This window comes from Triticum urartu, unplaced genomic scaffold, assembly GCF_003073215.2.
Source record: "Triticum urartu cultivar G1812 unplaced genomic scaffold, Tu2.1 TuUngrouped_contig_411, whole genome shotgun sequence".
In the NCBI taxonomy this organism is placed as follows: domain Eukaryota; kingdom Viridiplantae; phylum Streptophyta; class Magnoliopsida; order Poales; family Poaceae; genus Triticum; species Triticum urartu.
The window spans coordinates 486-16,124 of NW_024114671.1; the positions used below are offsets into that span (position 1 = coordinate 486).

Consider the following 15,639-nt stretch of genomic DNA (forward strand, 5'->3'; position numbering starts at 1 on the left):
AGGCTTTCCTCAAGAACTCATTCTGGAACTACCAGATCCTGGATATCTCCTACAAAGACTGTTCGTTCCGGGTCAGCAACATCGAACTCTACGATGGCACCTGCAATGTCGAGCTCCGCCTTGGATAGAGCAGGGAGGTTGGATTTGGTAAACTCTGTTTTGACGGCCATCGCAACCTATTACCTGACTTGCTTTGCTGCGGACAAGTGGGCAGTTAAAAAACTGGACAAGAGTAGAAGAAATTTTCTCTGGGCTGGAGAAGAGGAGGCACATGGAGGAAAATGTATGGTCAACTGGAAACAATGTTGTTCGTCAAAAAAACTTGGAGGCCTAGGGATCAAAGACATTGCCCTCTTTAGAAGATCGCTACGTCTTCGGTGGCTTTGGTATGAGTGGGACTCACTGCAACGTCCATGGAAAGGAACTCCAGTACCATGTGACCAAATAGATAGAAAACTCTTTGCGGCTTGCACAGAGATTACCATTGGTAATAGACAAACTGCACTTTTTTGGCATGATAGACGGCTGCAGGGTAATGCCCCTAAAGATATTGCACCAGAGCTCTTCTCATTGGCCTGGAGAAAAAATTTGAAGGTGGCTGAGGCTCTTGCTGGGGAAAGATGGATGCGCGGAATCCAAAGAATGTCAACAGAGACCCAAATCTTACAGTTCATAAAGCTTTGGGAATTGATGCAGACAATACAACTTTCAACCTCCCATGACTCAATAGTCTGGAGGCGCTCCAACAATGGAAACTACACCGCTAAATCTTCTTATGAAGCTCAATTCATTGGCTGAATCCCACAACAGCAGCTAGAAGTGGTTTGGAAGGCAAAGACAGAAGGGAAAGTTAAATTCTACATTTGGCTCCTGCTTCAAAACAGAAATTGGACAGCAGACAGGCTTGCACGCCGAGAGTGGCCTCAAGGACGGTAGCATCCTCTTTGTCGCCGAAGCAAGAGGTACTATTGGATTCATTGCTCCAGAAGTATTCTCTAGAGGTTTTGGAGTCGTTTCTACAAAGTCGGATGTCTATAGCTATGGAATGATGCTCCTGGAAATGGTAGGAGGAAGGATACATAAAGGAAAAGGGATTACCAATAGCTCAAGTGATGTGTATTTTCCAAACCGGATTTATGACAATATAACAGAACAGGTACAAAGTTGTGAAGTCCCATGCGACCTTGAAGAGGTCATGAGAAAGATGACCTTGGTTGGCCTATGGTGCATACAAACCAACCCCGAAAGCCGCCCTTCGATGAGCAAGGTGATTGATATGTTGGAAAAGAGCATCAACGAAATGGAGATGCCACCAAAGCCGTTCCTTTCATGTCCCTCGATCCTGTCATACTTGTCGTCGCATACAAGTTATGGTTACAGATCATCGTATTGCTCCGCATCCCCTTCTCTGTTACCATAGTCCAAAAGTAGGATTATGTGGACAAATGTAAATTCAAATTGCCACTTCATTATCATTATGATATTACAGTGTGTAGCAGAAATATTTATTTTCAAACATCGCATTGTGTTTCTACTAAGAATGGCTGCACAATTTGATAAGGAAAAGTCATTTGAGATTATTGTATTTGATAGAAACCAAAAGAGAAAAGTATACTTTTCATCCCTCAATTCTTCGCGAAGTTTAGATTTGGTCCCTCAACTTCAAAACCGGACAAACTTGCACCCTTAACTACTGAAACCGGACAAGATTCATCCCTGGTCACGGTTTTGACCGGTTTTGGTGCTGTCCCACCCCAGTTTTGACTGTGCCGACTCAAAATTGCGTACCTTTTCCAATTCCTCTTAATATTTTCAAATTCGGGTACTTTTTTCAAATATGTGAACTTTTTAAAAATGTGTGTACTTCTTCTAAATCCACGCACTTTTTCCAAGTTCACGTACTTTTTTTAAATCAGTGTATTTTTTTAAAGTTCATGTGGTTTTTTCAAATTCATGTAATTTTTTAAAATTGACGTGCTTATTCATATTCACGCGTCCTTTTTTGGACTTGAAAATTCATTCGAACTTGAAAACGTACGTGGATTTGAATTTCTTTTACGCAAATTAGAAAAAAATGTGTGGATTTGAAAAATTATGTCAACTAGAAACAAGAATTTGAATATCAAACAAAATTCATGGATTGGAAAAGGAACTCGGATTTGAAAAAAATACACGAACTTTAAAAAGTATACGGATTCGAAACAAGTACACGAATTTCAAAAACACTTCATGGATTCAAAAAAACACTTGGATTTGATAAAAATTACACGAACTTGAAAGAATACACTGATTTGAAAAAAGTACGCAAATTAAAAAAATCATGGATTTGAAAAAAGTGCACAAATTTCAAAATAGTTCACGGATTTGAAAAAGGTATGTTTATTTTTGAAAAAAACTCGCGACCTTGAAAAAACTATGTGGATTTTAAAAGAGTATGTGAATTTCAAAAAGTTCACGGATATGAAAAAATACGCGAAAATTTGAGTCGGCACAGGTCAAAACCGGGGTCAGTCAGCACCAAAACCGGTTAAAATCGAGACCAGGGACGAACCTTGTCCGGTTTCATTAGTTGGAGGTGCAAGTTATTCGGTTTTGAAGTTGAGGGACCAAATCTAAATTTCACTAAGAGTTGAGGGATGAAAAGTATACTTAGGAATAAAGCAAATATTAGTTATTTGGGTGATTGGATGTGTTTGGTATTCCAAGTTTTGAAAGGCACCCGAGTGGTATGTAAAAGTCAGACAACTAGCAGGATCATGCAAGCAAGCAACAGCTAGGCCTCCAAATCAAAGTAAGCGTGATTGAGGCTCTATTCGAACCACGGCCCTACAAAATTTAGTAACCTGGATTGGATGCATCATTGTGAAGCTAAACATTGCAACAATTCATTTCAAGACTGAAGTATCTTATCCATGAACCTAGCATATCAGAGTATGTTGTGTGGCTCACGACGGCAGCTGCGGGATGCGGCGGCGCCGGTGCATGGGAGGTGGCACGGCGAATCAGCTAGTGAACGGTGGCAGAGTTGGCTCTCGGCCTCCCGTTTCTTGTAACCACACCAAGCGGGCGGGGCTTTGAGCAGGTCAAGCGGGTGACTTCAGCCCATAGTCTAAGTAAACCGAGTTCAGACTGGCCCATGATGCTGCAGAGAAGAACAGCCAGTCAACGGTAGTCCACTACCGAGCCGAAAAAAATGAGATCCATGGGCACTAGCACCCAGGACATATTTTGGTAGAAGAAGCCCACCTAGATGAGATCACGGAAAATTCGGCCCCTGACAGAAGTCGAACTCCAGTTTGTAAGGTACGGCGAAGCCACATTTTAGCTGACCCCATAGGTTTTTGGTTTTTGGTTGCGTGTTGAACCCCAGCTATGAGTACTCCTCTGAACCCACAGGTCACAGCAGCTGACCCCAGTGTCATTCACTCATATGGTGGAAAATTTGGCCCATCTAGCAAGAAAGCCATCCCATCTCACGTGCTCTCTCTCTCCCAGCCAATGAATCTCCCATCTGCCTTCCCGGACGCAGCTTCTCTGACGTGCCATTGGCCCACTAACATGTGGACCCGGGCCCACATGTCAGTGGCCCAACGGCAAGATACCGTACGTCAGAGGATCCCTCTCCAGTCGATGCCAGGCTCAATCCCTTTGTTTATTCCCCAATGTTTTAGTCCCCGTCAAGCTAAGAAGATTAGGAGTACTAGTTTGATGCTGCTGTTGATTGCCACGCCAGAGCCTTGGACATATAGTCTACAACGAGCTTAGAGAAGAGGAGCCAGAGCTCGCTGACTGCTGCCCGTAGGGTCAGGTCGCCTCGCTGGCCAGCGCCCCTCCCGCCACTGTCAAAGCAGCCGGTCTATGTCTTCACTGTTGCAAATACTGTAGCAAAAGGGAGGGGAAAGGCCTAGCTTTGACCCCACAGAGTTCTCTTCCTGGCACCGCTGTTGGCGGCACAGCGACCTTGCCATTAGGCTATTGCCTAGTCCTCACTACTGAGCCGAGACTTGTTCCCTAGGTGTTTTACTGAGCTCGTTACACAACCAGTCAAAGTCTTTGTTTCTTTCATAGTTTTATAAATAGCCGGCTATAGCGGTGCCGTTAAATGACCGCCTTCATAAATAGCCTGTTTTAGCCCGCTATAGTTGATTTGAAGGCCCGTCGCTATTTTTCATAGCCCGCTATTTAAAACATTGGTTTTTTTAGAAGAGTTAAAGTCTTTTGGTCCTCCAAGGACATGTGGACTCAGTAGCATTGCCCATAGAATAGAGGCTACGTAAACCATTCATTCTCCAGCTAGTGTTCTTCACTGTTAGTTCAGTCTCCCCACAGCCTTCACCGAGACAAATTCTAAATCTTACTGGTGATGCGATGCACGGCCGATTCTTGATCCTGGTCTGGGCCTGGTGTTTACCGCTGATGCTTGCGGTCATGGTGGCTGAGGAGCAGCAAGGGGAACGCTGCTCGGCCAAGTGCGGCAGCGTCACCATCTCCGACCCATTCTGGCTCAGTGATTGGCAGACGGGAAGATTCTGTGGTTCGCCTGGGCCACCGGACTTCGAGCTTACATGCTATAACGGCAGTTATCCACTTCTTCCGAGCTCTGTGCCCCGTAGCCCCGGCTTTGCAATCATTGACATCTCCTAAGGAGAACGCTTCTTGCGCGTCGTTGATCTACGCAAGCTGCAACTATTACATGACCCACCCAACATCTTCAACAGCTGCTTGCCGATCTGGAACACCTCTGCCAAACTGGGCCGCCGCTTTAAGATCCACAAAGTTCCTTCCTAGCACGAGCTACATGGTACTCACTATCTACACCGTTGGTTTGCTTTGAGATTTGTGTGGTGAAGACACATCAGGAGCGGTGCAGCAGTGTACTTCCTCTGTTTTTTTTACTCTGCATATTAGAGTTGACTGAAGTCAAACTTCGTAAAGTTTAATCAAGTTTATAGAAAACAATATAGACATTTATCATAATAAGTATATACGATGTGAAAGTACATTCAATAATAAATTTAATGTTGTTAATTTGTTATTGTACATTTTAATATTTTTGTTTATAAGCTTGATCAAAGTTTGTAAAGCTTGATTTTGACTAAAACTAATATGCGAACTAAATAAAAACGGAGGAAGTAATTAGTAGGTGCGGTCATGTCCTTCTGAAAAGTATCCTCAAGCAGGCATAGGCCTGCAAGCTACTCCATGCAGCTCAGCCGGAGGTGGAGTATGAAGCTGCTCGAGTCAGCCCCACACATTTACTTCTGTACTGTCTTTTCAACCGCCCGACATGCATGCTGAAAAAAGAGATTAGAATCATCATGCAGTGCATTTCATTGGACAGCACTGTCGTAGTTGCGTGGTGGATTCATTCTACCCATGGGTTTGGTCAACGAAAGATGTAAAGTTTGCTGTTAAACATAACAAGATTTTCTGCCCGCAAAAAAAAATAACTAGACGTACCACTGTTCATATGAGGCATGTACTGTTGTGCATGCATGTGAATGTGTGACTGTTTGTAAGGAGAGAGAGAGCGTGTAGAGAGAGAGGCTAGAGAGCTGTGTTGTGCAGTCATGTGAGAAAGATCGAGGAAAAAGAGAGCGCCCTTTGATAAACTACAGCCTCTCGCATTAAAATATCTGACATGCATGGCGGGTCCTACGTGCTGTCAATCGTGCAACCTATGCCTGAGAGATTCCAAAAGAGGGAGATATGACCCATCATGTCAGGTGCAGTTCGCTAGTAGGCTCGCGCCAGAGGATTAAGAACTGAGCGCCTGACGTCTGCTGCTGTTTTTTTACACTGCTGCACACATCCACATGAATGAGAAACCAGAAAGAATGGCTGAGACAGTGGGTACCACGTAGGCGGAGCTACAAAAAACCGTTTTCTTTAAGATCTCCCCCGTCAATCTAGAACTAATCTTGTACAACTGCACGGAGAAGGCCGCAGCGGCGGCACGCCGGGGAAAAGAACTGGTGTAGGCAAAGACGATGAGGTGCGTCAACGCGAGCAACGCGTTTGTTCGTCCGGGAGTGCTGTACGACCCCACCGGGAACTACAACGGCTATGCTTTGGAGGGCTGCGTTCCAATCGTCTTGCCGGTGATGGACTCCCCGGCTGGCGAAACGAACGCGAGCCACTATGAGCAGCTCCTCAGCTATGGCTTCCTATTGACATGGAATGAACCTCCTTCCCCTGCACGTAAGTTCACCCCGTCAATTCATTTTTTAATCAAGTTCGGCTAGCCGCAGTGCCTAATTTGCTGGATTTCCCTAATTAAGCCAAGCAATCAATCATATTGGTACTTAGTGTTCTCAGTAGGTTCAGAACAAACTCCTCTGACAGATGTGCTAGCAATCAATTCCATGCATTTGCTATTTCTAAGTTAGCTAATTAAGAAGTTACGTTCTTCTACCCTGGCCAAGTTGCACAACGCAGTGGCTAATGTTAGAATAAATAAAAAGGCGTGATTTGTGCATATAGAAATGTGCAAGGTTAGGTTAGAGGGTATTTTTTGTGTGTGTTAGTTACTGTTTATTTTTGTGTTGGATACCGTTAATTACATGCCAAGTATGAAGGCTGAACTGAGATTAGAATCTACTCTTAGGGCATGTACAATGGTTGATAAGATAGTCTTATCTTAAGTTTTGCATGTAATTTAGAGATGATAAAAAACATGTCTACAATGAGTCATTTATTAGCCTTATCTTTAATAACTAGCTATTCCTAAAAATATGGTGAGACATATTGTGCTAAGAGATCATCTCTTGTCTTATCTTAAATAAGAGAAGACAAGCCTTTTGTTATGATTTCTCTCTCCTCCACCTCATCATTTATCCTACGTGGCATTGCTAAGATAGAACCATTGTACATGCCCTTAGCTTTCTAGCAGACAAGAGCACAAAGTAGCCAGAACCGAAATAATCGCGGTTCCAGTCACATCACGGGCTCACGGAGGTCATTGTCATTGCTTACCCCGTCAAAGCTGTTATACACTTATACTAGAAGCCATGGCTTACCAGTCAAGACTCCAGAGGTCAATTGGGGATTTTCGTGGAGGATGATCGCTTGGCCCAATTTTTTGAGTCAAATCTTTCGGCCAATCCCTTGCCGTCCGCATATATGGTTCAAGCTTCAACCACGCTGTTCTCTTTTACGTGTAGTCTGTGTCCCCATATCCCACGACCACCGCACCAATCGTGTGACCCCCTCCAGTGCTCACTGCAATCTTTCCTCTTTCCATATACCTTCTGCTCCGATGTCTCTGAGATGCTGGTTCTGGTTCCTTGCCTTCGCCTCGGTTTGGTGGCTGCTACTGATGCTCGTGGCGGCCGAGGAGCAGCAAGGGTATGCCTGCTCGGCCATGTGCGGCAACATCACCATCTCCCGCCCATTCTGGCTCACTGATTGGCAAACAGGAAGATTATGTGGTTCGCCTGGACCGCAGGGCTTCGAGCTTACATGCTCTAACGGCAATTATCCACTTCTACCGAGCTCTGTGCCCAACAACGCCGGCTTTGCAATCATGGACATATCCTATGAGGAACGCAGCTTGCGCGTCGTCGATCTACGCAAGCTGCAACTATTACACGACCCGCCCAACAGCTTCGACAGCTGCCTACCGATCTGGAACACCTCTGTCATACTGGGCCGCCCGTTTAGGATCGCCCCCATCAACCTGGGACTCATCTTGTACAACTGCATGGAGAAGGCCGCGGCGGCGGCACGCCGGGAAAAAGAACTGGTGCAGGCAAAGACGATGAGGTGCGTGAACACAAGCAACGCGTTTGTTCGCGCGGGAGTGCCATACGACCCCACCGGGAACTACTCCGGCTATGCTTTGGAGGGCTGCGCTCCAATCGTCTTGCCGGTGCTACGCTTGCCGTCCGTGGAGACGAACACGAGCCAGTATGAGCGGCTCATCAACGATGGCTTCTTCCTAGAATGGGAACTGCCCCCTCCTCTCCCTTTCATCCGGAGATCTTGATCCGGAAGTTGAGGATGCGCAGATCTCCCTGACGACGCCTCCAAGGAGGATAACGACGCCCACGGACGCTGTCGCCGCCGGCCGGCACGCACGGGCCAGTATTTCACCCGGACTAGCACAACCACCACTCCCACGCAGTACCTCCACTGGTCCATACACCCCCAACGCAGCGAGCACGCCAACGCTGCGTAGGGCCACCTCCTTCCTCGTCGCCGGGAAACGCACGCGAGCCAATACAAACCAATCCCGGTCAAATCTGGCACCCGCACCGGTTGCACTGCCGTGAGCCTCCCACATCCGCCGCAAATCACATGAGCCGGAGGGGAGGGCTGCCACCCCACCCCTGACCTGCCAGGCCGAGCCGCCTGATGGCACCTCGAAGCCTGCCACATCGATCCATCGATGCAGACGAGCCGAATCCAGCCGTAGCTGGCAAGATCCATAGGCCGCCACCTCCCGCGCACTAGACGCGCTGACACGCCAGGAGCGCGAGAAGCCGACGCGGCTCGACACACAGGCAAACCACGGCAGCGCCAGAGCAGCCACACGACGCAGCAGAGAGGAGCCGAGCCTCCCGCATTGCGAGACCCCACCGTGAGGCAGACAGAAATCCCTACTAGGGCTGGACACGAGCCGAGCCGAGCCGAGTTCGGCCCGAGCCATGCTTTAGCTCGCTCTGAAACGAGCCAGCTCGGCTCGGCTCGTTGATGCAACGAGCTGCATATGGGTGGCTTAGCTCGTTTTTTCAATGGCTCGGTCTAGCCCGAGCGGCTCGTGAGTGGATGGACAGGGGTCACTACCAGGTGGGCCCTGTTTACGTCTTCTTCCCATGAACCTCGCTGCCGCTAGATGTGGGATCACCGGCGGTGCTACGGAACTCAGGCGAGGTGGAGTGGTGCTTGGAGACGAGAGGAGTACTTGCAGACCCATAGGATGTCGATGAATCACTTGGCGGCATGGTCGCCGCCCTGCAGCTGGTGCGCGACGGCCTCCGTGTGCGTGCCGGTGCTTGATGTGGCAAGGAATGACGCATGCTGCGGAGTCTTTCCGGCGCTGCGCGGGCGGGCTACCGGCGCCGCTCGACAGGCTACGCAAGCGGTGGAGGAGAGGCACGCGGCAGCGACGTCGGCAGGTCCGTGTGCGGCGCTGGCGGCGGCGTGGCATTGAAAACCTAGCGTGTTACTGCTGCGCGAGAGAATTGACCAGGATGGGCTGCGGGGAGCTTTCTGGCCGTGCGGGAGTTCACAAACTAGTGGGATGGGCTGCTTGGGCTGCCTCGTGCGCGTTTGGGCTTTGCCTGAAGCGAGCCACCCGAGCTGGATCGAGCATTTTTAGGCTCGGCTCGTTGGCCCAGCGAGCCCAGTTTCCAAACTCGGCTCGGTAGGTTTTGTTAGCGGGCCGAGCCAGTTCAGGCCGAGCTGAAACGAGTTTTGAGCCGAGCCAAAAAGCTCGCTCGGACGTCCAGTCCTAGTCCCTACCGCCGCCGCCCACCGCGCAGGCCTAGCCAGGCATCGTCTTCTGGCGAAGGCGAGGCAAGGGAAGTAGGTGGGGTGGTTGCGGGCGGCGCTGGATTGGGGATTCCGCCCGAGCCTCCAGAGAGGCGACGTGGGAGACAGGGATGGCGAAGTCCCAATGCCTCTTTTTCTACTAATTTTCATGTAGATTGGAATGTACCATACAATGCAATGCCATTTATAAACATACTTATAGATCACCGTTTATGTGATCGCTCGTATTGACTACTAAATTTGCACAAAGCCTATAACTACTTTTTTTTGTCGAACCTGTATTTGATCGACATAGCTGCTCCATCAAAAGGAAGTTAGGTAACACATGTTCTCTCATTGTTCTTCACCATCTTGGATATATGTTTCTTGTATACTTCTTCAGCAGAATATTAAATATTCATATGCGATGCTTGTCTCTTCCTTATAATACAACCAATGTAATACTATTGGGTGAGAGGAGAGGGAAGAAGATAGGTATTGCGAAGAAGCACAGTCAGTCAACGGTAGTCCAGACTTGTCTGGCCGAGCCCAGACTAGTTCCGTGGGTATCTTGTACCGAAGTCGTTACTCAGCCAGTCAAAGTCTATTTGTTTTGAGAACAGTCAAAGTCTTTTCGGCCTCCCAGTATGTGTAGACTCACTAGAATTGGCCATAGAAAAGATCGATGCTACCATTCATTCTCCAGCTAGCGTGCTTCTCTGTTAGTTCAGTCTCCCCACAGCCTTCAACGAGACAAATTCCAAATCTTACTGCCGCTGCGATGCATGGCCGATTCCTGATCTTGGCCTGGGCCTGCTGTCTACTGCTGATGCTTGCGGTCATGGCGGCTGAGGAGCAGCAAGGAGAAGGCTGCTCGGCCAAGTGCGGCAACATCACCGTCTCCCGCCCGTTTTGGCTCACTGATTGGCACACGGGAAGATTATGTGGTTCGCTTGGACCGCCAGAATTTGAGCTTACATGCTATAACAGCACATATCCACTTCTACCGAGCTCTGTGCCCAACAGCGTCGGCTTTGCAGTCAGGGACATATCCTATGAGGAACGCAGCTTGCGCGTTGTTGATCTACGCAAGCTGCAATTATTACACGACCCGCCCAACATCTTCAACAGCTGCTTGCCGATGTGGAACACCTCTGCCAAACTGGGCCGCCCGTTTAAGATCTCCCCCGTCAACCTGGAACTCATCTTGTACAACTGCACGGAGAAGGCCGCTGCGGCGGCACGCCTGGATAAAGAACTGGTGCAGGCGAAGACGATGAGGTGCGTGAACACAAGCAACACGTTTGTTCATGCGGGGGTGCCATACGACCCCACCGGGACCTACTCCGGTTATGCTTTGGAGGGCTGCGTTCCAACCGTCTTACCGGTGCTGCGCTTGCCGTCCGGCGAGACGAACGCGAGCCACTACGAGCGGCTCATCCAAAGTGGCTTCCTCCTGAAATGGGAATTGCCCCCTCCTCTCCCTGCACCTGCACCTAGGAACGAACCACCTTCCCCTCCAGGTAAGTTCACCCCGTCAATTCATCTTTTAATCATGTTTTTCTTTTTTGGATCTTTTAATCATGTTATTACTACTTACTACTCACCGACCGAGGATAAGGCTTAAATTGATCGCATGGCGGATGTTGGCCGCAACCGGCCAGCGCGAGACTTGTCCATAGCCTACACTAGCCAAATGGACATGTGCTGACATTCTTGTTTTCAGTTAGATTTTCTCCGGATCACATAGTATTAGCCTTGCGCAGTTACATCTGTCCGGTAAACCTGTGGGCTTGTCTCCTTTCTCCCTCTAAGGCATAGTACTTAGCCCTCTCAGTACTTGTAGCGTTAGAAAATCATTAACAAATTGAACTGGGGTACGGTTCGGAGTTCAGAATAAAAGTCTTTTGACAGAACTTCTGCCTAGTCTCACTGAACTCTGGACTCCACAAATCTGCACCACGCAATATTGGCATCCTGGACTATAGCTGGCCAAATGGGCCATGCGCGCCCATGCCAACTGGGCCGGCCCGTTAGCACGCATGCACGGCACGACACGAGCTAAACGGGCCGAGCCCGGCACGCGGCACACCAGGGGCTGTGTCTGGGCCTGGAGGCTGGGCACGCGGGCCGGCACGGCACGACACAATTAGCTTTATTTATTTATTTCCATATTTTTAAATATTTATAGGCTATATAAAACAGATCAAATAGGAAAAATAGCCGAAATACAACCCATCAAGCCAAAACTACACGGGCCAACCGTGCCTGGCGTGCCAATGGGAACTGCCCCCAGCCTGCAACATTTTCGTCGTGCCGGTTTATTGGGTTTCCGTCCGATTATGTCTCGATCATGAGACAAGGATTCCTGCCTGAAGTGGATAGTGCCGTCAGACGATTGCCCCAAATGCGTAGCCAGCAGTTGCTCCGACGGCGTGCGCTCCATAAGGTGCGGGGAGTCCAGAAAAAAAAACTCTGCAAATTGATCGAATTCGATCCCCTACTCAATTCTTACACTTTTGAACATGCAAAATAAACTATGGCATTCGCATGAAAAAGTTGAAGTGCTGAAACGGTGGCAGTGAGGAGTGAGGACACAACGCATCACACCATTGGGTTCTGCCGAACTATGTCCTTTCGACAAATCATTCTTCAACCAGTCAAGTCTCCGGCCTTAGTCTCCCGTCCCACCACCTCTATCTATTTGTTGCTATTCCAAATTTCCTGCCTCCAAATTCACATAGTACCCGTTGAACACACAGAATTAGACAACATGCTGCTAGTTGAAAACATGAAGTGCATCTAATAGACCCGAAAGAAGCAGTGCACACCTTGCTTCAAAGAATGTATTGGACTGTACTGACACTCTGACAGTGACAACGCTCCGTGCCTCGAGTTACTTGCTCTAAACATAACAATGCATTACTTGCTCTAAACATAACAATGCATTTTACGGTGGGAATAAGTTTCGCAATAAAACTGCGGAACATCGCACCAACTAAATATGGATCGAGACATTTGGATGTTGACTCTCTCTAGTGGGTATGGACAAGTAAATGCGTCCATTGAACCAGTCAAAGTAGTTGGCTAGCACCGCGTATATTATCGTCTCCCTTCAATAGTATCTCTTCAAATCACTCAGTTCGCATGTATCCAACATCATTGTTTTCCCTTTTTGGTCGTTCGTTCCGCGTTTCCCTCCATTTATTTATCTTGGTATCATCCACGCAATTTCTCCCTCTTCATATCCCCTCCTCCTACTATGAATTATCTAGTTCAGGTTTTGGTTCATATCTCCTCTTGCCAAAAAATTATCCTCCTCGTCATAGACCATTGTCTCACCGAAACCATTTACTGAAATTCTCCTCGTGTAATGTTCCCATGTCTCGGGCCATGCTGTTCTTCTTCCTCATTATTGTCTCTAGGATGCTGGCACCGATGCTCACGACGGCAGACGGTAAGTGCTCACCCGAGCCATGCGGCAACTTGACCATCTCCTCCCCGTTCTGGATCTTCAGGTCCTGGGGAGAATAGGTGCGCGCACTTCAGTTTGCAGGTCCACTGCAGCACCGACGGTGCCCCCTACCTCCGGTACTACAACCGCGGATACAGGCTCTAGATCCACGAGATCTTCTACATCAACCACTCCCTGCTTGTCTCTGACATCTTGCCGGAAGACATTGCTTTTTCTTCATTTTTGGCACACTAGATCATGCTAGTACAGAGGTCATTTCCAGAATAAATTAACAGAGTACACATCTTCCCACTAATTGTGCGCTATGCAGACTGATACCGTCCACTGTTTGCAATGTCAAAGAAACACGTGTTTTTTTGTCGAATATGTATGGCTATTAAATGTACACATGCCTATAACTTTTTTGTTGTCAAACCTGTATTTGAGCAACATGGTAGCTCAATCAAAAGAAACTCACATATGAAGTCCATTCTATTGTTATTCACTATCTTTCAATGTATTTTTTTTGTATATATGATTGGCAGAATATTTAAGATTAATATATGATACTTGTCTTTTTCTATTGGAAAAACAACCAATGTGGTCCTATTGGACGACACGGCTTTTACTCATAAATGTTATGTTATATTCCAGGTAGTGAGAGGAGAGCGAAGAAGATTATACTAATAGGTATGCTAAATTTTTTGCCATCTTTTCATATGTAATGATTTAAATTAGCCGATTACTGATAGCGATTGTCTATGACAAAACAGGAATTTCAAAATTTATCATGTCTGTGATCACTGAAAATTGAAATAAAAATCTTAGTCAAGCAACTCTAATCTTGTGCATATTAACATGACTTATCAATTTATGGCAGTTAACTTGTTGCTACTTTTACCACCATGTACTCTTCTAGAAAGATAAACATGAACTACTGATGGTCTTGAAATAATGGTATTATAACTTCTGGTTTGCAAAAGGAAATAACATCTGCTTCCATCTCAGGTATAACATCAGCAGCTGCAACCTTTTTCTTTGCATGTCTTTATGTGCTCATATGGCATAGAAATAGGAAAGGACTACGGTTTTTCCTTTGCAAGACTAGCAGTAAAACTGAAAAAAATTACGAGGCCATGATAGTGTCATATGGATCCCTAGCTCCAAAAAGATACATGTACTCAGAGGTAATGAAGATAACCTCTTCTCGCAACAATCAGCTTGGAAAAGGTGGTTACGGTGTGGTTTTCAAAGGAAAACTACATGATGGTCGTCTGGTTGCAGTGAAATTCTTGCATGACTGCAAAGGAAATGGAGATGAGTTTGTGAATGAGGTTATGAGCATTGGCAGGACCTCTCATGTTAATGTTGTTAGCTTATTTGGGTTTTGTTTGGAGGGATCAAAACGAGCTCTTATATATGAGTACATGCCCAATGGTTCTTTGGATAAGTACATTTACTCAGAGAACCCCAAAGAAATTTTAGGATGGGAGAGGCTCTATGCGATAGCACTCGGGATTGCTCGAGGCCTCGAATACTTGCACCATAGTTGTAATACACGTATCGTCCATTTCGATATCAAGCCCCAAAATATCCTTCTAGACAAGGATTTTAGCCTGAAGATTGCTGATTTTGGTCTAGCTAAATTGTGTCATACAAAGGAGAGCAAGCTTTCAATGACTGGTGCTAGAGGAACAATTGGATTCATCGCTCCAGAAGTTCACTCTCGAACCTTTGGAGTGGTTTCAACGAAGTCAGATGTTTATAGTTATGGAATGATGCTTTTGGAGATCGTTGGAGGAAGGAGAAACGTAAAATCAACTGTTGCAAAATCCAGCGAAAAGTATTTTCCAGACTGGATTTACGACCACTTTGCGCAAGATGATGGGTTACAAGCATGTGAAGTCACAGGAGAAGCTGAGGAAATCGCAAGAAAGATGACATTAATTGGATTGTGGTGCGTACAGATATTGCCTGCATATCGTCCTACCATAACCAAAGTTCTAGAAATGTTCGAGAGAAGCTCAGATGACATGGACATGCCACCGAAGCAAAACTTCTCAGGATTGCTGTAAGATATTCTCCCATATTTTTTGTTCCTTTGTTTTTTTGTGCAACAATGATTATGCAATAACTTGACCTACACGCGTATCTCTCATTACAGTGAAAGCTCAGCTCACAATATGGATGTACAAAGTTCAAGCTCTACCAGATCTGAGGAGAACAGCCTTGTGAATTCAAAAATCCTACAACAATCGCCAACTCTTTGAGTAGATAGGCCGTGTGAATCAAAGAACATTCAGAAGGTGGCCGTGAGAAGGTGGCCTGTACTACACTGTGAGAAGGTGGTCTGTACTAGAGTACATACAGAAATTGAACAAGCGCAGCGAGATTCTGCATTTTAGCAGAACATATTCCCTGTATGCATGACCGAGAGTTAAGACCATCCACATGCCACCGTTGTAAGTTACGGACCACAGAAGGAATAAAATTAATTCTGATGAGTGTTGTGTTCCAACAGCTAAAAGGCATCGGAGGCAGTGGCGAAGCCATGTTACGTTATAACTGTGTAGTCGCTTGACTACACAGGATTTTCGGGCGTGGTTGAACCCCCTTCCCGCATAACAGGCTGGTGAATGAATAAAAATCGGAACTTGACTACGCGGGCCCATCTATTACGTTATCTTTTTTTTTGAGGGATGAAAAACTGC

The 15,639-nt window shown here is 46.9% G+C and overlaps 1 protein-coding gene across 1 annotated transcript; it reads left to right on the plus strand.

The window, feature by feature from the left end:
- The first annotated feature begins 10,015 nt into the window (after nt 1–10,015).
- LOC125527494 (LEAF RUST 10 DISEASE-RESISTANCE LOCUS RECEPTOR-LIKE PROTEIN KINASE-like 2.2) lies at nt 10,016–15,412 on the plus strand. Its single transcript, XM_048692007.1, has 4 exons — nt 10,016–10,997; nt 13,583–13,618; nt 13,937–14,999; nt 15,093–15,412. Exons 1-4 carry the CDS (start codon nt 10,160–10,162, stop codon nt 15,196–15,198), a joined length of 2,043 nt encoding a protein of 680 aa, XP_048547964.1. The 5' UTR covers nt 10,016–10,159; the 3' UTR covers nt 15,199–15,412.
- The last annotated feature ends 227 nt before the right edge of the window (nt 15,413–15,639 follow it).